We start from the raw sequence: 24,821 nt of genomic DNA, 5'->3' as shown, positions 1-24,821 counted from the left end.
CTACCACTTCTTTGAATCTTTTCTTCATTATTCTTCAACCAGAAGGAGGTTCTTCCCTTCAGAACTTCCCTCTTTTTACTTTAGTATTCTGTATGATTTCACATTCATGTTTTATTTCTCCTGCCAGTTTGAAAAGCCTAGTTCTGTTTATCTGTACAGCCCTCTTATTGCCTTGCTTTGCATCTTTGCATGCCTTGCTTGCAGTAAATGTTATATAAGTCTGTTTGAATAAAAGGAATTTCATGATTTTCAGATGTCATGCTGTGTGCTTTTTTAGAGCCAGGGGAAAAGCAGATGCGTAATGTCTTTTCTATTTGCTTTCACGCTTTTCCAGTTATTCAAATTCTTGGCTGGGATGACCTCTTTATTTAACTATGTGATTTTCATCCCATGTCTCACCATTTAGTAATCTTCAGGAACCAGCTTCTGGAAATGTTGACTCTGGTTTGGAGTGCTCTGTAGTTTGTTACAGAGCATGCTTGTTATTAAGTGACTTCTAAGTTTATTCTCTGAGCCTGGAAACAAAATTTTGTGATAGACCTCAAAGGTTTTGTGTAGATTGATTTTTAGATTTTGGCGACACCATTTTATATACTATTATAAGTTTATAGACAAGGTAAATAAATCCTCTTTCCCAAATCCTGAAGATGCATTACAGTTTTGTTTTTTAACAATCACAGCACAATGATCTCTAAATTTCTACAACTGATGAAAGAAAATAAAAGAAAGTTTTTAGACTTGTAGTCTATTTTTAGAGTAGACAAAGCATTTGCTTACTATTGTAGGTACATAGTGAGAACTAGGGAAGAAGCAAATACGGAACTGTAGCAAAAAAAAAAAAAAAAGATTATGCTTTGAAAACAGTGCCATTAATTGTATATGTGTGTGCACTAAATTTCTTGCATGCCAGCTATTTTCAGCTTCATTCTTCTTTAATGTTTTTGTCATGAGAGCTTGCCTTCAGGGTGAATTCAAAATGGGCAAGACTATAACAATGTAGAAATTATTTTCCTGTCAGCCAGCTAATTCAATTAGTCTAATTCTCTCATGCTTATCATTCTTTTAAAAGACCTACTCCAAATAAATCACAGCATTTCCCCCTTAGTTGTATTGACTTTGAGAGGGCTTTGAAGCATTTCATGCCTATCCACTTCTCCCCAGGCAGGATGTCTTTCCATCCCAGCTGTTTCCTTTCTTACAAACGTTCGAAACATCACTTTTGTTCCACCTATAATTTTTAAAGCTTGAAATTGCAGCTCAATGCTGATTTGGTTCCCACCATCTCATTGAGGGGAGCAGGTTTTGTAGATCAAAGCTTATTTTGGTCTTTCTTTACTTTTCCTTTTTTTCTCCCCTTTAAATTTCTTTTTAAAGAATTAAACATTTTAAACATTGCTGCTTAGAAATAGAACTTCTTGGAATATGCACACTCTTTAAATCTTGTTTGGGTTTGTACCTGTGTATCCTGGTGGAAAGACTGGATCTGAAACATCCCTGAGATGTCCCAGCTCCATTTTCTTTCCAAGTTTTCTCAAAACTGCCACACCCACCACTACTACCATTTGGGTTCCCCTAGGTCATATTTCTTTACAATGTAGAATTTTCTTAGGCTTTGACAGACAAGTTGAATGGCATGTATTTCCAACAACTCGGTAGAAATTTTCAGATTCTATATGGGCATCTAGTACTTAGCTAAATGAACTCTACCTCTCTCTCCTCTCTCTCCTTTCTCTCTTTCAGCTTGGCAGTGACCTTGGCGGGGGCATTGGAGGAAGTCCGGCAGTAAGTGCCATCCGTTTTTTTCACCATGGGAAGCACTGCTCCCTGATTGATGCCTTTCCTTTGCACACATTAGACCAGCCACTGCTGCTGTCTAGCACTGCACACCAAAACCTTTATAGTAATAATGAGGAGTAGATAGTAGTATAGGGTTATTTGGAATCTTTGGAGTCATGTGCCACATGTGATCTAGGGATATCTTCAGGGATTGCTCTGGTGCCTATAGAGATCTTTGTGTTTCTGACATTAAAGAGCTGAAGGAAATGGAACCTCCCATCTTGACTGGAGAATGCTCTTATTCCCTGGTGTCATCTAGAAAGAACTTTAGAAAGTCACCTGGACTCAGTGATGCTCCTCATTAATGGGAGTGTGAATACCATCTCCCCCAGGAGAGCTTCCTATTAGATATTTATGCCTAAATGGGGACATAAGATTTGGCTGAACCCAAGTGGAAATGAAACTGCTGTTTAAGTTGGATGCTTCTCCCTCTTTCTATAGAAATCAACTCCCCCTTTATTAGGGTATCTATAGGCCTTTTGCACAGAATCATGGAAGCTAAAATTGGAAACACAATCTTGGATCACTATGTTCCTGTATCCTGCTGAATGCTCTTGCTTGATAAGTCTTCTGAAGAGTGTGTGTATCTTATTAGTAATGAAAAAATAACTTTGATGACTAAAAAGACAATATACTAATCTGGCAGCTAAGAATATCATTAATTATGGTGTTTTCTTATTGATATATCAATACTGCTAAAACTAATAGCATTTTAAGGACTGTTAATCTGTTCTTCCTGATCTTCTCTCTCCCTTTTTTCTCCCCTGCAGGTGGGACAGTCCTTCATCCCGTCATCAGTGCCTGCCACCTTTGCTCCTTCACCTACTCCTGCAGTGGTCAGCAGTGGTCTAAATGACCTATTTGAACTTTCCACAGGGATAGGAATGGCACCTGGTGGATACGTGGCTCCTAAGGCTGTAAGTAAAGAGTTAGCATAGCAATATATTTTTTCCCTCTTAATGGACAAACCCAAATCACTTCTAACATTTGTGTTACTTCTACTATTAACACATCCAAGATTTGGCTCTTGTACTGAGGAACTTGAAAGAGAAATATAAGACAACTTCAAAATTAACACTAGGAAGCATTGATAGAATCCTTGTTAAACATTTTTATAATTAGATTTAAAATTGGAAATATTAAGTATTTGGATTTTGTTCTCATGTTTAGAAATGTTGTCTAGTTTGTCAACAGTAAAGTGAATCTAGTGAAAATCTTATATATAGTACATAAGCAGGAAAAAGATACAGCAGAGAGAAGTACCATTTTTCATTTCTTGTTCCTTTTATTCTCCCTTCCTTATTGGTATTACATATGGATTCTAGAGTGCTCAGATTTGCTTTTCATGTATTTTAGTGGACCTCTTTAGAATTCTGATAGAGGTTTGTGTCTCAAACCTGGGGCTCTTCCAATCTCAACCTTGCATAATGTCATTCATGGTGAAATTTAAATATAAGGCAGGGAAACACCCTGTAAACAAAGCTTATTTAAGCTCTTTGGAAAAGTACTAAATCAGGCTTGACTTTATTATATCTTGATTTTCTGAAGACCAGCCTATCTGCTTGCTTCCTGATTTCTCTGCCTGCTCATCTAACTCTTAGGGGAGGATCCTTGCTATCAAGATGTAGACTAGTTGTCTATTCCAGGAGTCATAATGCTGTGCATACAGCCATTGCAGAGAATAACCAAACTTATGACAAAACAGCCATAATGTTTTGGCACAACTTAGTACTGTAAGTGTATCTATAGGGTTATCTTGCAATTTGCTTGATCATTTAAACATTTTCAAACAGATATTACTATCTTGCATACCAAAGAGGTAGTGTCACATTTCTTTCTCATCAACAAAATATAATAGTGCCAAGTTTCTTATATCCTTCTTCATTGGGTATTATTCGGTTTTTTGAATTTTGACCCTCTGATAAGTAGATATAAAAAAACTTACAAGTGTTTTTCTTTTTCTTCTTCCCCTCCTTTCTTCTTTTTCTGTATATTATCATGATTATTCACCACCCACAAACTCTGGTTTTTTGTCTTAGCTGATCAGAACAGCTCATGAATTTCTAATTTTTTAAAAAAATGTTTTTTGGGCTAGGGTTATGGCTTAGTGGCAGAGCACTTGCCCAGCATGTGTGAGGCACTGGCTTTGATTCTCGGCACCGTATATAAATAAATAAAATAAAGGTCCATTGACAACCTAAAAAAAATTTTTTTTAAATGTTTTTAACAGGTATAAGCCAGTAATGTCACAGTGGGACCAAGGGGTGGGTAATGAATCAATTATATCTATAAGAAAAGGCATTCAGATTACTTAAGCAAATCTTGAGTATTTACTATTTATCAGAAACAAGAGCAAGAGTTAAAATATAGGTAAGACATGGTCTTTTTCCCTAAGGAGATTACTGATAATGATGAACTTCTTAAAAAATTATACTGTCAGAATTTTTCTTTTACTTGTATTGTGTATTTTGGTAGTAATACTCAAAAACAGTAAAATTACCAAATTAACCAGAGGATAGAGAAAGGGCCTGGGTCACCAGTAGATGCTTGTTTTCTTTTTGTTTTGGGTTTTTTTGCATATTCTTAAATAATTGAGAATAGTCACAAATTTCAGAAAATACTACTTTGTCCAGACCCTTCTTGACTTGATGTTTATGGCATAAAAATCACCATAATTGCCTGAGGAAATGAAATCTTGGCTTCATCTTTAGTTGGTAAAAAAGGAAATAACATCAAGATAAATCATATCTTGTTGTCTTGGACTCATACTGTTTCAGGTCTGGCTACCAGCAGTAAAGGCTAAAGGTTTAGAGATTTCAGGAACATTTACTCACCGCCAAGGGCACATCTATATGGAAATGAACTTCACCAACAAAGCTCTGCAACATATGACAGACTTTGCAATCCAGTTTAACAAGAATAGGTAAGAAATAAGAGTCCCTGGCTTGATGTCAACGTAACAGAGTACTTTGTGTGTAATAAGAGAATGTTTCATTTAACCATGGGTAAAAAACTCATAGGTGGGCAGATACTCAATTTAGAGTGACCCTGGGATCAGGATCTTCCTTTTTCAGCTTCAACTCTGCAGGCCCTGGATAATTTGAGCACGGGGATGGGGTAGGGGTGTACTCATCCATGTGTTTTTTTGTTTGGGGATTTGGTTTTGTTTTTTTTTTTGGTACTAGGGCACTTAACCACTGAGCCACATCCCCAGACCTTGTTATCTTTTATTTAGAGACAGGGTCTCACTGAGTTGCTTAGGGCCTTGCTAAGTTGCTGAGGCTGGCTTTGAATTCATGATCCTCCTGCCTCAGCCTCCTGAGATGCTGGGATTATAGGCATGTGATTCAATACATTGCGTATTTAAATGTGTTTTAAACAATGAAATCCTTTAAACAGACTTATCCATATGGAATGAAAAAATCGAAACTTATTTATTGTTTTTTTTAAAGAAGTCTAATACTAGAATTTTTAAATAATTAAAACAAACTTAATTGGGATCTATTTGTTTGTTCAGCAGATAATTATTAAGCATATATATGCCAGACATTTCTAGATACTGGTGCTTTAGTTGTGAACCAAAGAAACCTGATGTCTAAAGTTTATGTTTTGGTAAGAAAAAACTAGTGTACAGAGGTGTCAGAAATATGGAAGACGGTCTGCATGTTAAACACATAATTGTGTATAGCTCTTAGAAATGAGTTCTTGGCCTTAATAATAAAAAGAACACAGAGAAGTAAAATGTTGGTCTTGTATTTCTCAAACATTACTTGTTTTATTAAATTTTGCAGTTCAGGAAACTGGCTGCTAGGCTTCAACAGTGGGTTCATTCATTTGTAAATACAAGATATACAATTCTGCTTGTAACAAAGTAGTAATTGGACCCTCAAAGCAGATTTAATAAATTTGTTAATAATAATTTGCATCAGTGATTGATTTATTTCTAATCATATAGAAATACTTGGTATCTTGGATTTGAGAGTTTGGCACATCAGAAATCATTTTAGGCTAGGATTGGTGTGGCACATGCCTGTAATCTCAGTGGCTTGGGAGGCTGAGGCAGAAGGACCTCAAGTTCAAAGCCAATCTCAGCAAAGGTGAGGCTGTAAACAGTTCTCCCTGTCTCTAAATAAAATTCAAAGTAGGCCTGGGGATATGGCTCAGAGGTCCAGTGCCCCTGAGTTCAGTCCCTGGTATCCCCTGACCCCTGCAAAAAAAAAAAAGAGAGAGAGAGAGAGAAAGAAAGATTATTTTAGTACCTAGAAGTTTGTGTTTCCTTCTGTTAAGACCAGTTATTTTTCCAGTCATTTTTGAGTAGTTGACCCTGCTAAAGGCCAGGGCTGTTAGGGAAATCCTTTGTAATAAAGGAAATGTGCATAACCTGCATTCCTCTCTACTTGTCTTTTGCCTTTTATTCTGTACTTAGAAGAGCAATTGGAAGATTTGGAACCATGCCCCTGCCATGTGTTCTGTCCCAGTAATAATTTAGGCCCTGGGTTCGATTCCCAGGACTGCAAACAGTCCTTTTATATAATTTTTTTATTAGTTATAGATGACACAGTATCTTTATTTTGTTTATGAGAATCAAACCCAGTGCCTCACACATGCTAGGCAAGCACTCTATCACTGAAACACAATCCCAGCCCAACAAATATTTCTCTACCCATTCTGACAATTGAAATAGATAATTAATTATCTCTAATCATCCCTTTTGTTATTTTATAAATACTATAGCCCTGACTTCCTTTCTAAAGCTATTTAAAGCACAAATTATTTATGTATTTGTTTGTTTGTTTTTTTCGTTCATTTATTTATTTGGTTTGGGGTACTGGGGATTGAACTTTATAGATACATCCTCTACCACTGAACTATATCACTAGCCCTAAAGCCACCTATTTTTATCCATTTGTCTGTTGACAGATACCTAGGCTGGTTGCATAACTTGTCTGTTGTGAATTTTGCTGCCATAAATGTTTATTGATATTGATATATCACTCTAGAATGCTGATTTGAGCTCTCTTAAACACATACCAAGGAGTGAATAGCTGGGTCATAGGGTGGTTCCATTTCTAGTCCTCTGAGGAATCTCCATACTGCTTTCCAAAGTGGTTGTACTAGGTTTTTCCCACATCCTCACCAGGAATTGTTAACAGAATGGGAATTCTTTTTTTTTTTTTTTTTTTTTTTAATATTTTTAAATTGTAGTTGGGCACAATACTTTTATTTTTTAAGTTTTTTTTAAAATACTTATTTTATTTATTTTATGTGCTGCTGAAGAACGAACCCAGTGCCTCGCGCGAATGCTAAGCAAGCGCTCTACCACTGAGCCAGAGCTCCAGCCCCTTATTTATTTTTATGTAGTGCTAAGGATTGAACCAGCGCCTTGCACATGCTAGGTGAGTGCTCTACCACTGAGCCACAGCCACAGCCCCCAGAATGGGGATTCTTAAATCTTCTTTCCAAAATTATCTAAGGAAAGATTTATTTTTAAAAAATTTTTTATTAATTATTGATGGACTTTTATTTATTTGTTGATATGTGGTGCTGAGAAACCCAGTGCCTTACACTTGCTAGGCAAGTACTCTATCAGTGAGTCACAACCCCAGGCCTCAGGAAAGATTTATAAAAAGAAATGCTTATCAAACCTCTCTAGTGGCATGATAAATGGAATAAACTTTGAGAATAAGAGCATTAGCAAAATAGTTCTGTACTTAGGAATGTTTTCATTTTCCTCAAATGCATTTAATGGAAATCAGAGGTATGACATCATCAATGTTATAGCAAGTTGGAATTGAGCAACTTGTTTCCTACTATTCCTTGCATTTAATTGTATTAAAAAAAATTTTTTTTTTCAAATGAAGTAGAAAGCCATTGAAACCGAAAGATCTGGCTAAATCTTGATTAATTTCTATGATTTCTTCATCCTCTCTTCAAGCTTTGGTGTCATCCCAAGCACTCCTCTGGCCATCCATACACCACTGATGCCAAACCAGAGCATTGATGTCTCCTTGCCTCTCAATACCTTGGGCCCAGTCATGAAGATGGAACCTCTGAATAACCTACAGGTCAGTTTTACTTTACTTGGGTAGTATTAGATGATATCTTGCCAATTTTCATTTTTATATAAATGATTCCTTTGTAGTAGCCCATGTATCTTTGTTATAACAAAATACTTGAGGATGGGTATTTCATAAAGAAAACAGATTTATTCAACTAGCAGTTTTGGGGGTCCAAGAGCATGGTGCCAACACTTGCTTGCCCCTTGGCTTCATCAAGTGGTGGATGGCATCCTGGCAGGAACATGTGTGAGAGGGAGAGGTGACCATGACTGGACAAGAAGCCAAAGAGCAAAGTGGGGCCAGTCTTGCTCTTTTTATAACAACTTGCTCTCACAAGACCTGAGCAGAGTCCCATAAGGACTTCCTTAATGTCTTCCAAAGGCTGGGTACCCAGTGACTTAACCTTCTCCCACTAGGCCATCCTCCCTCCTTCAACACCAGCACAACTAAAGACCAGCCATAAACTGTTAGAGGACAATCATAGCACCCTTTCTCTGCCTTATATTAGTTGTGGAATAGAACTTGAAATAACTATGGAAAATAATTTTACTTTGTTTTTAAGAACAAAGGTTATGCCTTAACAGAATTATTTATTTATTCTTTTACTCATTAAATGTTAGGAAACCTTTTTCTTAGCTTTTTTTTTGGGGGGGGGGGCAGGTATACCAGGGATTGAACCCAGGGGTACTCAACCACTGAGCCACATCCCCAGCCCTGATTTATATTTTATGTAGAGATAGGGTCATTTAGTTGTTTAGCACCTCGCCTTTGCTGCTGATCAAGAACTGGTGAAATCTGGGGTGCCTGGCAGAAACAAATGGAAAGCAGCCCTTTAGCAACAGTTCCAAATTTTAGCATGCTTTAGGCTCGGGGTGGGGGTCGGGGGCGGGGGGGAATTCAACTGAAAGTGAGCTCACGATTTAACCAAAGAAGGAAGAGAGGAAAGAAAAAGGTGTCCACTGTGAAGGACAAAGAAGAAATGATCCCCTAACTCCACTTAAAAATTGAGATGATAGAGCAATTTGAATGAGACTGAATATCTTTGAAATGATGAAAGAAATACCAACTTTCCAATCAAGACAGGTAAGATCCCATTGTACTATCTTCTGGAAATACAATAGACAGCAACAGTAAGTTACTGACAGTTAAAACTAAACATTCTTCAGTAGTGTAAGTTTCAGTGCACCAGGCCTGTTTGCCAGTTCACCAAATACCTTATTGCCACAATAATAGCCTGCTGCTTCTTTCAGCAAAGGGAGTAATGATTTGAAGAGTAGACAGGTGAGGCACAATATAACTTGGCTCAGACCAGAAAAATAAAACAAGATTTACTGTGCAGTAGGAATTGGCTGTTACATGATGAGAATAATGTGTTAACAGGCTTTTCCAGCTCAGATCCTGAAGCAAATAACCCAAATCTGCATCTGTTCTCTTTTCTTGAAATCTAACTTTCCACTGACCTACAGAACCTCAAGCCAATAATATTTGAGGATAGTCATCAGGCATGCAAGAATGCTTTCTTTCAGAATAGGAAAGCAAATTTGGGTCACAGAAACCAGGGCAAATTTTCTACTCTTAAAAATAACATAAACAAATGAATAACTTTCCTACTTGCATTTCCATTTCACCAAATCCCAAATGGAAATCCTCCTAAAGTTGGATCTTAGTTCAAACCACCCCCTCAAAAGTATGATATGGTATTAGGACTAGCAATTTACAAACATGATTTTATAAAAAACAGGTTGTGGTAGTGCACACCTATAATCCAGCTACGAGGGAGGATGATTGCAAGTTTAAGGCCTGCCTGGGTGACTAGGTGAGGCCCTTAGTTTTTACTTTGTCTCAAAGTAAAATTTAAAAAGGAAATGAGGATATGGTCTGGAGCTGGAGCTGAATGAAGCTCAATGACAGAACACTGGGTTCAATCCTTAGCACCATATACAAATAAAATAAAGGCATTCTTTCCATCTGCAACTACAAAAAAAAAATTTTTTTTAAAGAATGAGGATGTATCTCAGTGGGAAAGCACTTGCCTACCATGCACAAACCTCTGGGTCCAGTTTTCAGTACTGCAAAAAAAAAAAAAAAAGAAAGAAAAAAATCATACTTAAAAGTTTTCCATCTGTAGTTAACTACAGATTCTTCACATTTTTCCCAGGGGTTCTCTTCTTTCAGGGATGTCATAATTGTAGTTCTCTCACTAATTAACATGTCCCAATGGAGAAGAAAAGCAAACAATTGGAAAAAAAAAAAATTCCCTATGAGCAGTTCTATTTAACATCTTCTGGTAGCAGTTGAAACTAATGGCTAGCTTAAGGTGGATGAGTTACTTTATATTTCAGCTTTCATTCTGCCCTTGTCCTGTCCTTATCTAAACAAAAAGAATCAAAATTTTACTACAAGGTTAGACCATGTAGATGCAGATAACACTAGGAAAAAAAAAAATCAAGCATTTAAACGTATTTACATAATGTTTAGGTTCAAGAGCTTATGTAGAAAAACTAATACTTTTTTAGTACTCTAGACCATGAAATTATTGCAGGCACTGGGGGATTGGGGAGAAAAGAAATTTTGAGTGAATTGTGCGTTTTTGTGATTTTTTTGACTGATTTGGTATTAGTGTATAGGACAAAATAAACACAGTTGACAAAACTATAATAAAATACTTGTAAGAATTTTATTTAAATGTCCATCAGTAGAGTAGAGGGAAAGGGCCAGGGGAAGTAGGAGCAGAGGGAAAGTGATATACAGGGAGATTATATTGACCAAATTATATTATTATATTGTGGACATGTATGAATATGTAACAAATTCCACCATTATATGCAACTATAATGCACTAATAAAATAAATATGGGATTATACTAAACATTAGCTTATGGTCTGAAAAACCAATTATAAATTAAGATTAAAAAGATACCATTTCTTCTTAAAATGTAAGGCAGATTATGCTTTAGATACAGGAATTAAACAACTAGTAGAGATTCAAATTTATAAACTTTTTTTTTTTTTTTGCTTCATTCATGTTAGTTATAAAAAGTCTTGTGGGCTGTGGGCATGGTTCAGGGTACAGCACTTGACTAATATATGTGAAGCTTCAGTTCAGTCCCCAGCACACACACACACACCCCACACACACACAAATTTAATTTATAAATATTAACAGAGAACAGAGATTAAATTTAAACTTTCCCCTATTGGGAACGTCTCTTGAGTTTATATCATATAATTATATTTCTAAAAAAAAATAATAATGAATTTCCTCTATTTAAATAAAACAAAAAACCTTAACAGATGTCCAAATGAATTTTCTCTAAATGATTTTAAATGACTTTGATTATTTCATCTGTTAGTTGCTTAGAAACATTTTCCCAATATACTTCTTCAAACTTTAGACACAAGTGACCATTGCTTCAAGTCAGTGTCTGCAAGGAGATGTGGAATTATGGCATGTTTTGTGTTTATTCCGAGAGGAGGATGGTCATGGTCTTAGCATAGATGCTGTAGAGTTTACACAGCTGCTCTGCTTCCTTTTTCACTGGGATGTAGACTTTTCTGAGAACATTGATAGCATCATTCTTTGAAGTTATTGCTTGCCAGAATCATAAAAGCACAGTTTGAAGAGTTGACTATTCTATAGTAAGAAAAACCTAGTCTCCAACCCTTTTTTTTCAACAGGACCCCAATTTCCTCTTCCACAGAGGCAATCCTAATTTGCTTAGATGATTCTTTTGACCTTTACCTCTTTGTCTCTTAATTACATGTTTTTTTTTTATTAGGACTTCAGGTTTTAGGACTACATCTCCCCCTTCACTGCTATTATCTACACGCATACTTCCCATATTCCCATTTTCCTGATATAGTAACTTGGGAAGCTGATGGAGAATGATCACAAGTTTAAGGCCAGCCTCAGCCACTTGGTAAGACCGTGTCTCAAAAAATAAAGGGCTGGAGATGTAGCTCAGTGGTAGTGTGCCCCTGGACTAAATCCCCAGTACCAAAAAACAAAACAAAACAAAAATCATCTTTGAGTCTCCTGTCTGGAACATAAAGGCTTTGTGCCTGCTTTCTGGGAACTATGTCAGGAAAGAAGGATGGAGACTCTTAGCATTCACTCTGCATAAATTTGCTTAATCCTCAACCCCTCAGCCTTGTCTGGCATTCACTTCTGAGTGCTATATACTTTGTCTTCTGTAAAAGAATTAATCCTCAGTTTTGAACAGGGACTCAGTGTCTGGCAGTATAGAATTGTGGTGGGGAATCAGGACTCCTGGTGGCATCCTAATCCTTCTCAAATCCAGAGCCAATCTTTCTTTTAATGCCTACCCCCTGTTCAATTTCAAAGGTGGTTCCAATCCTAAGCCTTTTAAAGTTCTAAGGTATTATTGATAGTCTACCTGTTTTCTAGTACTAAGATTTTTACTTCTTGTTTTTATGAATTTATGGCTTTAACAATTTTTGTTTTCCTTTAATTATGGCAGAATTTCTTTCAGAAGAAAGGAAACTTAAATGGGGTTTTCAATGTACTGTGTTTTTTTGTTTTTCCTAAGAGCACTGATAGTACCTTCTTAATTCTTCTTTCCTTCCTTCTATACTATTTTATAAAGGAGACTTAGAAGTGAATCTGTGGATAAAGCATGTGTGTGTGTGTGTGTGTGTGTGTGTTTTCATATATATATATAAAATATATATTTTATATATATATATATATAAACATGTTTTTAAATATATTTTTATCTCTTTTTGTGTTTCAATCTCACAAAAACACAGTTGAGGAAGAGGCTAAATGTTAATTAGGAAAAAGAAATAGATATAACATCTCAGTGTTTTTTCTCTGAAAGTCTTCTGAAATAAGGTTCTGTCACCAGTTCTGTTTATTTAACCTTTGAATGATTAGGGCAGAAAACGCTGAAGACACTAGCTACGAAGGATATAATCTTCCAGTCCTGTTTACCACATATCTTTTAAGATCTTTGTCAGCCAAAGGAGTTTTTTGCTAATGTGTGGCCCTGGAGGAAAATTCTATCCCTTGTGATTCCTATGTTATAGTCCCAGTCTGTGAGACAGTTGCAGATAGTGTGCCTGTCCCTGATATTTCATGTCTTGCATATGTCCATTCACACTCAGAAAGCCCACAATTGTAGCTATTGTACCAGAGAAACTAGTAAATGCTTCCAAGCGAAAGACCTTTTCAGCAGCTTCGGTCAAATTAAGCAAACCAACTTGGCATTTGCTGACTTTTCTTGATTGTTGTACAATCCAAACAAATTCAGTGTTAAAGCTTCCTTTTGTCATCCAGAGTCCACAATTGCAAACTCCAGTTGCTTTTATGGCTCCATAGTGCTGCTTTTGTGTACACTTGAGTTCTTGAAGTGGTGACTATTCCAGGAGTAATGGAGAGATTCCCAAGTCACACACATAGATCTAGTGCTGCACATAATCCTATAAACCTAAAATATTCCATAAACAATATGTAGATATTGAATTCTTAATTATGAAATACTAAAACATTTTGCTACCAAAGAAAGTAGAAAGTACTTGTGGGCTGGGGTTGTGGCTCAGTGGTAGAGTGCTTAGCTAGCATGCATGAGGTACAGGGTTCGATCTCCAGCACCACGTAAAATAAAAACTAAATAAACAAAGGTATTAAAAAAAATGAAAATACTTCTTGTGACTGCTGCTGCAAGTCTGATATATTTTTCATGTCACATCAGGATTACACACATCCCTTAATTTCATCTGAGAAATTTAGTATCTTATGTTCCTTTAGTACTAGATTGCCCTTGTTGATACTTCTTATCTTTTTTTGTCAAAATAACCAAGATTTGGGCTGGAGGTATAGCTCAGTGGTAGAGCACTTGTGTAGCATGTATCAGACACTGAGTTTTATTCCCAGCACTGCCCTGCCCGCTGCAAAAGATAACCAAGATTGTATACTAAAGCAGTATCTTATTATTTATTTATTGTCTTCCTGTTAACTACCATTCAACTACCAGTTTCTGGGCTCTACCCCACTTCTCCCTCTCCCCTCAGTACTGGGAGGACCTTATGTATGACAGACATATACTCTGCCTCTAATCTGTATCCCCAGCATGTAGGTTATCTTTTAGGAATAGGCCTAATAATAGCAACTGCCCTGCTTGAATGACTACACATAAGAAGTAGACAAAAATTCTAGCTGGGCTGGGGCATGTAGTCCAGTGGTAGAGCATTGCCTATTCTGTGTAAGGGAGGCCTTTGCATTCAATCCCCATCCCTGCAAAAAAATAAGATATATTCTGCAAGCAGAGGTGGTCTGGTGGATGAGAAATCTGTCCTCAATGGCAGGAGACAGTTGTTCTGAAACCCAGAACTCAGTTCTCAAAACGCCCAAGCTAGTTTGTCATAAAAAGGAGCCCATGACCAGGTGCGGTACACACTGTAATCCCAACTATCCAAGGTGCTGAGGCAGGGGACGATAGCTTCTTGGTAGAGTGCCCTGGTTTCAATGCTCAGTCAAAAAAAAGAAGTAGGAGTTCAGGGAAGGTCTTTGAGGTAAGCTTACCCAAGAAACAGAAACCATGCTAGGATCCTGAGCAAAGGATATGAATTTTAAAAAGTAGGTCTAAAATAATAATTAAAAAATAATAATAAAAATGATTTGTGGTCTTTCATTTATAAAATCACAGCCTTTTATCATAAGTTTAGGACTTGATAAAAAGTGGAATCAGTTTGTTACATGATTAGAAATAGCTTTAACCATATGGTCTTTGTTTATTAGGGGAGTTTGAATTTTTAAGGAAAAGGTATTTTTTCTAATCTCTGTTTTCATTATGCTGGTAATATTCACTCAAATCCTTAAGGTACATTACAAGTTAAAGTTAAGAAAAACTCACCGAGGTTTTCCTAAGCTGAATTAAAGTCCATTGGAGAGTTTTATTTATTTATTTGTTTGTTTATTTTTGGTGCTGGGGATTGAACCCGGGGCCTTGTGCATGCAAGGCAAACACTCTGCCAACTGAGCTATATCCCCAGACCCCTTTATATTTACTCTCTTATATTTTGCATCATGGTTTAGGAGGTAAGAAAATAATGTTCTCACAATTTTTTATGTAAGGATTATGGAGGCTTGATAATATGAGGTCTGTACAGAAAAGTCCTCATAAAACTTTTTATGTTGTTGTTGTTGACAGACCTTTATTTTTATTAATTTTTATGGTGCTGAGAATCGAACCCACTGCCTTACACATGCCGGGCAAGTGTTTTTCCACTGAGCCACAGCCCCAGCCCCCTCATAAAACTTTTGAGGTCTTTGACTGCGGTCCAGTGATACAGTACTTGCCTAGAATGCACAAGACTCAGGGTTCAATCCCTAGTATCATAAAAAAAAAAACACAAAAAATAACCTTTAGGGGCTGGTACTGTACTTCAGTGGTTGAGTGCCTGCCTCACACTTGTGAAGGACTGGGTTCAATCCTTAGCACCACATATAAAATAAATAAATAAAGATACTGTGTCCATCTATAACTAAAAAATATATATATTAAAAAAAACTTTTGAAAAGCTTTAATCCATGTGAGCAAGTACATATGAAGAATACAAAATCTTATGGTTGGAAAGAATGACCTCTAATATTGTCTGTTTCAAACAGTATCTATTGCTAATAGAATTTACCCTACATTTAAGTTGATTGGCAAGTTGGCATCTACATGAATACTATCCTAAAATGGACCATTCTATCTTTGTTAAACCCTATTAGGAAGTTGTTCACTTGAGCTAAAATATGTCTTCCTTTAGATTCTATCTGTAGTAGATCTTAGTTTTACATTTTAGGATTTTATAGATCTTGGTTGTACATTTTAGGGTTTTATAGAACAAATTTCCGTCTGAATTGAGGACCTAAAATTCAGGTAGGATTATGTGATGCTAAGGATCGAACCCAGTGCCACAACCCCAGCCCAATCAAATGGGATTATAATGAAAATGTTCTCAGTCTGAATTTATTTTTCCTTTTATTCCACTTCAGGAAAGCCCAAGTTTAAGAAAAGGCATTTTTGTAGATGTCAGTCTGATTTTAAAAAGAAAAACCAGCCAGGCATGCCTGTAATCCCAGCAGCTCGGGAGACTGAGACAGGAGGATTGCAAGTTCAAAGCCAGCCTCAGCAACAGTGAGGCATTAAGCAACTCAGTGAGACCCTGTCTCTAAATAAAATACAAAATAGGGCTGGGGATGTGGTTCAGTGGTCGAGTGTCCCTGAGTTCAATCCCTGGTACCAAAAAAACAAAAACAGAAGCAGGGATGCTGGCAAATATAGTCATAATCAGTTATGGTTTGGAGACTAAAGAAAATATTACTTAATCATTTTGGAATTAAATGATTAAGTAATATTTTCTTGTCTCGTTGCTCAGTTCTTTGCTTTAAGAAAACAATTTTTTTCAGATAGTACTCAGAAGGTAATGTTTTTGCCTTTAAAAAAATAATAATATTTGGGTTGGGGCTGTAGCTCAGTGGCAGGAGCACTTGCCTAGCATGTGTGAGGCACTGGTTTCGATCATCAGCGCCATATAAAAATAAACAAAGGCATTCTGTCCATCTACAACTACAAAAAAAAATTTCTTAAATAATGTTTTGTTTAAAAAATAAAAGGTAATGGCCTAACATTTTCCAACTACAGATTTTCTTTGCTTTCTTCAAGAAAGTTTACTTTGATAGAAATAGGTGTGATTATAAATTAAGAGGCAAGGAGTAAAAAGTTGAGACCCCCTAAAATGAAATTTACTTTGGGAATGAGTTGGCGCCTAGCTGACTGTCCATAAACTAGAGATTGTATTAGGACTTGATGGGTGTGAATTTAGCCCTACCTTCTGTAGTTCAGAGGTGATGACTACCAGTGGGTTGCTTCTAAAGCTATATTTGAGAATCTAGTGCCAGCTGCTAGAAGAGTTACATAACTTGATTTCAGTAGTTCTAACCCTGCTGTGCTTTGGACTTCTCCCAGTGGACAGCCCTGGAGTTTATCATTCTAATTTACTCCAGCCCAAATCAGAATTTTGACAAATTTAGTCCATTAAGCATATCTTAAATCATTGCTTATCCATGCCACTTAAAAATATTAATCTTCTCTTTGGTATTCTCTAATTTAATCTACATACATTCTAGTTCATAGTCTGTATTACTTGAAAGTTTTTAAGTAAATCTCATGGCAGAGTAAGGACTACAGGAGGAGTCATAGAATTTCAGTTTCAATATCCTTTGGGTTTTGTTCATCTCTGAAAATAAGGCCTGCTTGTTGGACACTATGGTGCATGCCTATATTCCCAGAGGCTGAGGCAGGAGGTTCAAAAGTTTGAGGCCAGTCTCAGCAACCTAGCAAGGACACCTGCAATCTTAGTGAGACTCTTTCTCAAAATAAAAAATGAAGAGGTCTGGGGATTATCTCAATATTAAAGCACCTCTGGATTCAATCCCAATTTAAAAAAGAAAAAAAAAAACTCTAAAAGAAATTGGAATTTTTTTTTCTTTTTTTTTGGGGGGGGGGTGTCAGGGGTGCTTAACCATATCCCCAGCTCCCCTACCTTTTTTTTTTTTTTTTTTTTTTTTGGTCGGGGGAAAATGCTGGGGATTAGAACCCAGGGCCTTGTGCATGCAAAGCAAGCACTCTACCAACTGAGCTTTATCCCTAGCCCCCAATTGTGTTGCTGAGGCTGGCTTTAAAATCAAGTTCTTCCTGCCTCAGCCTCCAGAGCCGCTGGGATTATAGGTGGCAAAGGGATTAGAGGATTACACCAGGCCTGGCAAAGAGATTGTTTTGTACATGGTGCTGAGGATCGAACCTGGGCCGCATACATGCCAGGCGAGTGCGCTACCGTTTGAGCCACATCCCCAGCCCTCACTGTCCATATACTCTTAATAGCAAACCACGCCCTAATATGTCCTGAGAACAGGTCTGGCTTTTAGTTGAAATGAGCAGCAGATTGATACTATTTGAGGGCTGCTCAGCTATCATGCAATCCACCTGATCTAATGGGTGAAGTAAGAAAAAACAGAGAATTCTTGTTTGAATTTTAGCATTGGAATTGAATCAAAGATGCTATTCAAGTTAAACTTAATTAGCATCAGAAGGAAAATAAATTGACATTTTCTTTGGAGGGTTTCATGAGTATTTCTGCTATATTTTTAAGCTGTACTTAGATAGTCTCTCTACGTCGATTAGACTCCAGTAGCTAGTAGAAAGGGCCGCTTCTGCTTGAATCTCAGCTGACATATATCCCACAGTTGGACTCAGTGCCATTAAAAACCTGTCACTCAGAACCATTCCCCTAGAATCTGTTGACTAGGCTGTGTGGTGCTTAAAAAAAAACACATCTGAATCATCATTCCTCAGAGAACTGGGGATGGTTGGCGTCACTGCCTGGTCCTAACTTGGGCCAGCCTGCAAATAATCTTTCCAGAAGCTAAATGGAGAGGAGGAATAAAAGAAAAAAATATTCTTCAGAGACTTGGAAAGGTCATAAGTGACGTCATGGAAGAGTAGATGATAGGATCTCAAGAAGAGCCATGTTTTGCTGGACTAGGTTTTTCTTGTGTTGGTGCCTCCTTTGGTTACCTGCAGTGAGAGGTGTGCTTAGAGGTCTTATTTGCCAAAGTTGAGACTGAGTTCGTCTCATACCTTGTTCTAATACTTTGAGTATATGAAACAAGGTTAGGATGTTAATTTAGCCTGCTCATCTCCAGCTGTGCCCCCTTGAAAAGGCTGCAGCTCCTGCAGCAGGCTTCCTCTACTATGGAAAGAAACTAATTGCTGGGTGCAGCTAAAGCTGACAGGCTGTTCTTTACTCAGCAGCAACTGAAAGTAACTTTTAAAAAACATTATTATTATTAAGCATTTATAGCCACTTTTCGTCTCAAAATGCCTTTTAATCATTTCTATTTGCTCTTCCTATTAATGTCCCTGAGAAGCAAGTTAATATTGTTATGGTTACATGTTGCACGTGACATACTAGAGGAACAGAGGATTAAGTGATCATCTTTTTGGTATCATCTGTGGTCTGCTTTGGGTACCCTCAAAGTGGAAGCTGAGGTGTGCATTTCTGTCCTTTGGCTCTTTGAACCTGTTTCTTCACTTCTTTTAATTTGGTTTGTGAGTATTGTGACTTTTATGCTTTTTAGCAGCTTATAGTAACAGATGTGTTTTACATGTTGTGCATACACACACAAAGACAAAACCAAAACAGGAAATATTACTTACTGCCCAAGAAAGGCACAATATTTTCTGTTCTATATATTTCTTTATGCCAATTTCAATCCATTCAGTTTTAAGAACCATTGGTTGGTCATGCCCCACCATGGTAGGGACACTTGAAGCTAAAGAGTACACAAAGGCACATTTTAATGGAGCACTAGTTTTATTCAGAGGTAAATCGAGAAACACATTTTGAAACCATACATAGAAGGCTGGGGTTGTGGCTCAGTGGTAGAGCACTTGCCTAGCATATGTGAGGCACTGAATTTGATCCTTAGCACCACATAAAAGTAAATGAATAAAATAAAGATATTGTGTCCATCTACCGCTAAAAAAAATTGGAAAAAAAACCAAACATGGATGCATGATAGAATTTACTTCATGGAACTTCAAAAAACCTTTGTTTTTTTGATGGGTTACTTTATGCTAAGCATCTAAAATCCTGTCTCTCTCTCTCTCACACACACACACACACTTCCAGTGTGTCCATGCTTTGCTATTCTGTTAAGGGAAGGGAAGCACAGTTAAAAAAAAAAATAAAACCTTTTTTGGAACCTTTCCAAAAAGCCAAAAGAGATTAAAAAAAAAAAAAAAAAAAGCTTGTATGATCATATTCAATATTTACTCTCTGACAATCACTATTCTAGAAACCAATAATCCTGTGGTAAACAAAAGTCCCTTCCTTTTTAGAATTTGTGCTTGGTTGGAAATGGTGTATGTTGCATCGACACAACCATGAACAAACAAACAAAAAAGTATGTTGGATGGTAGTGAGGACAATGGAGGGGGCTGAGAATTGAGGTATGAACTCCTAGGGTTGGGGGTTGAATGATGCAATTTTATAAATACATTGATCATGAAAGACCATTAATGCAAAGACCTAAAGAGGAGGCAGGGAGAAAGCCATGTGGATTTCTAGAGGAAGAACATTCCAGATAGAAAAAAGAGCAAATACAAAAAGTAGGAGCATGCCTGGTGTATGCAAGGAAGAGCAACAGACTGCTGTGACTGAGTGGAGCTAATGAGGGAGGGTCGCAAACATGACATCAGAGGTAATGGCCAGATTATAGGCAGTTGTTTACTGTGATTTTATTTTGAGTGAGATGGGAAGTCACTGGAGATTTGAACCAAGGAGTGGAAAGCTCATTTCTTTGCTTACGAAAAGGCTGAAAACTTCTTAAAATCATCAGGTTTACCTATGTTTGACCCAACAAGCATTTTCCAACAGAAGGACCTAGGAAACAAGAAATAACTTTAAAACACATATCTAAACAAAGATGAGGCAATATGGTGCTAGTTGCTGTAGAGAGAAAAAAAAAAGATCAAGGTTTAGAGTCAGACAAATATAAGTCTGAAGTCTGATTTTTCTGTATAGTAGCTGTATGATCCTAGATGTGGCTTGGTCTTTCTGAACCTGGGTATCCTCATCTGTAAAATGAGAGATGAATGATACTTACTTTGTTAGGCCTCAAAAGGGATAGTTAGAAAAAGGATTAGATATTAATATCATTAGTAAGTAAACTTAGTAGGTGCTAACAGCTATTATTAACAATCATAGAAACAATTAACTGAAGAAAAAAATTTCTAGTGGTGCTGGGGATTGAACCAGGGGCACTCTACCATTGACCTACATCTCAGCACACCCCAAAACCTGCTTTTTTTTTTTTTTTTTTTTTTTTTTTGAGGAAGGATCTTACTAAGTTGCCCAGGCCTCTAACTTGGAATCCTCCTGTCTCAGCCTCCCAAATCACTTATTAAAGGAATGTGCCACTGCACCCAGCAAAATAAATAATTATGGAAACAACAACCAAAAAAATAGCTAAATAGATTATTATTCTAGGTATAGAAGTTGTGCCGTGAAGATGGCCTTTGTGGAGAAAAGTAGAGTTGCAGGTGGTCAGAGTTCTATGACAGTGGTGTAATAAAGGATGTGTTTTGCAGTGTATAGGTTAGTGTGTCATGATTTGAGGACACCTTCACTGACCAAAAGAGGAATGAAGTAAGCAGATAGATTTCTAGACACACAACTTTTTTTCCCCTCCTACCTGGCCCCCTCTGATGTCCTCATTTTCCCTTGTTGGTTTCCTGGCAGGTGGCTGTTAAAAACAATATTGATGTCTTCTACTTCAGCTGCCTCATCCCACTCAATGTGCTTTTTGTAGAAGATGGCAAAATGGGTAAGTACATCCTCCTGTCCTTCTGCTAAATATACCTTTGCCCTTCCTCTGAATGTCAAGAGAACATAGCCCGGGAAATACATATTATTTTGTGGTTTAAAAAAAAAAAAGTGGGGTAAGGATATCCTAAAACCCTAATAATTGTTCCTTATTTATTTGCCTGAGTCACTTTGTTATTGTGTTACCATTGGTCTCTAAATCACAGCACTCAGTATCTGAATGTTCCAATCAGAGGAGTACACCAAGATTCAGTGTAAGAGGTTTGGGGAAAAGGTAGACGTGGACTTGATCTTAACTGTGCCATTTATTAGCTGTGTGACTGTGTGACCATGGGCTAGCTGATTAGCTTTTTCTGTTTTAGTTTTCATGTTTGCAAAATGAAAATTGTTTTTATAATGACTTAATGAGGTAATACGTATAAATGTTACACTTTGTACTAAGTTCATACCTCCTCAAGATAATAAATCAGTAATTTGTAATAAATCATTAGTATTCCCTATGTGGCTGTTGACATTTCTCTCTTCCCTTGTTTAAGAAACCACTACCTGATTAAAAACTAGCCTTTCAGCCAGGTGCAATGGCACACACTTAATCTCAGCAACTTGGGAGGACGAGGCAGGAGAATCACAAGTTTGAGCTCAGCCATGGCGATTTAGACCCTGTCTCAAAATAAAAAGGGCTGGGGGTGTAGCTCATTGGTAGAGCACTTATGCATGAGGTCCTGGGTTGGATCCCCCATACCACCATTCCCCGCCCCCCCCCCAAAAAAAAAAAAAGCAAACTAGCCTATATTAGTAGCTATTGGTGCTTAATTGATTTGATCTTTACAGTGGCTCTTTGGGGATAGTTGGGACAGATGTAATTATAAATGAAGAAGTTCAGGCTCAGAAAGGTCACAGGACTTACCCAAAATCACCCAAACAGGAAAACAAGGGAACCAAAACTGACTTCTAAATGAAAAACTCTTTCCCAGTGTATCTTCATGCTTTTGAATGAGGGGTTGATTGATCTGGAGTTTATAATACCAGTTCAATAGATAAAAATTGGCTCCAGTTCCAGCCTGCTGCTGGCTGTATTGCAAGAGCTAGTATTCCAAAGGGGAAATGTGCAAGGCACCAGAAATGACAATACTGACAATACATCTACCCTTTCCCCCTGCTTCCCAATACAGAACGCCAGGTCTTCCTTGCAACATGGAAGGATATTCCCAATGAAAATGAACTTCAGTTTCAGATTAAGGAATGCCATTTAAATGCTGGTGAGTAATAGTTAAGTTTCATTTTCATCTTAGTAAGCCAATTAGATATTTTAAGGTTTTATCTTTGCTTTATATTCCTCTTTCTTTCCACATCTCTAACATGTTTCCAGTGGGTAAGTGTTAGACACATTACTTTGCAAAGCTCTCTTTACAAACTTGGGATATTTCGATATAAGTCACTAGATTACAAGCTAATAGATTTAGGAAACAGACTAGAAAGAATCCATCTACACAATTCTTCAGTAGTTGAAGACAAGTGATTCATATTACTTAAACATCTGATTAACCGGGTTAATCAGATGACTTAAGTAATCATATTATTTAAACATTAAAGTGTCCTTTGAGGATATGTACTTTCCAAATAATTAAAAGGACCATTTCATCTTTTCTGCCAATACCTTTTGATATTGAAGGAAAGGTCGCTATCTTTCTGAGAATCCTGTATTTAGAATCTCTTTAATTTATAATTAAAGAATGCATTGTGGTTGATTAAAGCCTGGATGGTAACCTTTTTCTTTACTGCCTTGTATCAGCTTTTATATGATGATTTTATCCTCTTTCATTCACCATTAAAAATCCCCAGACTCTTTGGTAGTTAATTTTATTACTATAATAGAACATAAAAAGAGGTAACCTAAGAGGAGAAACGAATAGCAGCTGTCATTCCCTAGGGTTTTGTTTCACTGAAGTGGAAGAAGCTCTTCACTGTTTAGAGTCCTGCATTTTGTGCCTGCCTCCTCCCTTCTTCTCCCCCTTCGACACCCCCTTCATTTGTCTCAGTATAAAGATTTTATGAATTCAAATGAAAATGAGCCTTGGTGCTTGGTCAGTATCTCCTTCTTCCTCATTTCCCCATCATTTCCTCTTCCACACTTTAATATTTCTCATAAGGTGCTTTCAGCACACTTCTATCTTCTCTTGAAGATGGAGCAGGATATTGGGGGAAAGAGGCAATATGGCAATTCAGAAAGTTGTTCCAGGGGGACTAGGGATATAACTCAGTTGGTAGAGTGCTTGCCTTGCCCAGCACTGCCAAAAGAAAAAAGAAAGTTGTTCCAACTTTTTGTTTTTAATTTTAGTTTTTTGGATCTCTGTGTTGTTTTCATCTTGTGTTCAGATAGATCTTTTCATATAGAGCTTTGAAATCTGAAAGTGATCAGCTTCTTCCTGTGATGCCTCTTTTGAATGTGATGTGGATGTAGGCCTTCTTTGAGAGATTCAGGAGACAAGCCCTGCTTGAGCCCTCAGATATAAAAGACAGACAGACTGACATTTTTTGAATGTATAAACTTCATGCAGAAGTTTGCTTTTGATAAGGATTACCTTATACCTCCTCAGCCCTTAAGAGAGGTGTTGAGTGTTGACTCTTATGATTTCTATCAAAATAACTAGTTAGTTGATTCTCTTCATCTTGTGCCATGTCATAAGTAGGTGACTGTCATCTGTCCCTCTCACTGAGACTGACTGGTCAGTTACCATGAACCTCATCAGGTGAGCACAGGAGGTTGGACAACTTTACATGGAACAAGCTATTCTTCAAGAAACCATTAAAATGCACAGGAGCTAGTGGTAAAAACCAAAATGGGTCTCTACACTCACTTGGAAGAGACGGGACCTGGATTAACCATCACCCTTGTGGCAGTTGATCCAGTAGCAGCGTTTCAGATAGCATGTTCCTGAGATCACTTGTTCCTCAATAAAAAAGGGTGTAGCCTCTGTGGTCAATTAAAGTTGAAAAATACAGCATATGATATGCCTCTCTTAGAAGTTGTCATTGCAGGGGCTGAGGTTGTGGCTCAGCAGTAGAGTGCTTGCCTAGCATGTGCGAGACGCTGGGTTTGATCCTCAGCACCGCAAATAAAATAAAGGTATTGTGTCTAACTACAACTAAAATAATATTTAAAAACAAAAAAGTTGCCATTGCACATTCACACACTAAAAGCTCAGAGAAGGCTTTATTAAAGAAACTGTTTAACTCAGTGTTAGCTGAATTTATTTGATCATAGAATTTAAAATCATGAAGTGCTTTTTAATGTCTCATGGAATATCATTGTTTCTTGAACGTGATCTGGGAAATTTTGGTCTATGTAGCCAAGAAAAGCCACAGTAATTGGAAGTTAGGTTTGGTTTTAGAGGTCCAGTGTGAAAGAGACGTGCTTTTTCATAAAGAAAAAATGGAAGTTGGAGTGAATGAGAGCTTTAGTTTGCCCTGCCAAAATAATAGAAAAAAAATTATTATAACCCTGCTTCAAGGTGAGAGTTTTGAAGC

The 24,821-nt window shown here is 37.2% G+C and overlaps 1 protein-coding gene across 5 annotated transcripts in view; it reads left to right on the top strand.

Moving 5' to 3' along the window:
• The window catches only part of Ap2b1 (adaptor related protein complex 2 subunit beta 1), a 110,482-nt gene that overhangs the window by 77,158 nt on the left and 8,503 nt on the right, over positions 1-24,821 (top strand). For 4 of the 5 annotated variants that reach the window (XM_076871808.1, XM_076871806.1, XM_076871807.1 and 1 more), the window contains 6 exons: positions 1,741-1,782; positions 2,607-2,753; positions 4,614-4,759; positions 7,772-7,901; positions 21,210-21,294; positions 22,466-22,552. In XM_076871808.1, the coding sequence (XP_076727923.1) occupies positions 1,741-1,782; positions 2,607-2,753; positions 4,614-4,759; positions 7,772-7,901; positions 21,210-21,294; positions 22,466-22,552 (637 nt within the window). The remainder of the gene's footprint in view (positions 1-1,740; positions 1,783-2,606; positions 2,754-4,613; positions 4,760-7,771; positions 7,902-21,209; positions 21,295-22,465; positions 22,553-24,821) is intronic. The other variant, XM_076871809.1, reaches the window with a different exon arrangement.

The sequence above is a fragment of the Callospermophilus lateralis genome, chromosome 11 (assembly GCF_048772815.1).
Source record: "Callospermophilus lateralis isolate mCalLat2 chromosome 11, mCalLat2.hap1, whole genome shotgun sequence".
Classification (NCBI taxonomy): domain Eukaryota; kingdom Metazoa; phylum Chordata; class Mammalia; order Rodentia; family Sciuridae; genus Callospermophilus; species Callospermophilus lateralis.
This window is presented reverse-complemented; position numbering and strand designations above follow the sequence as displayed.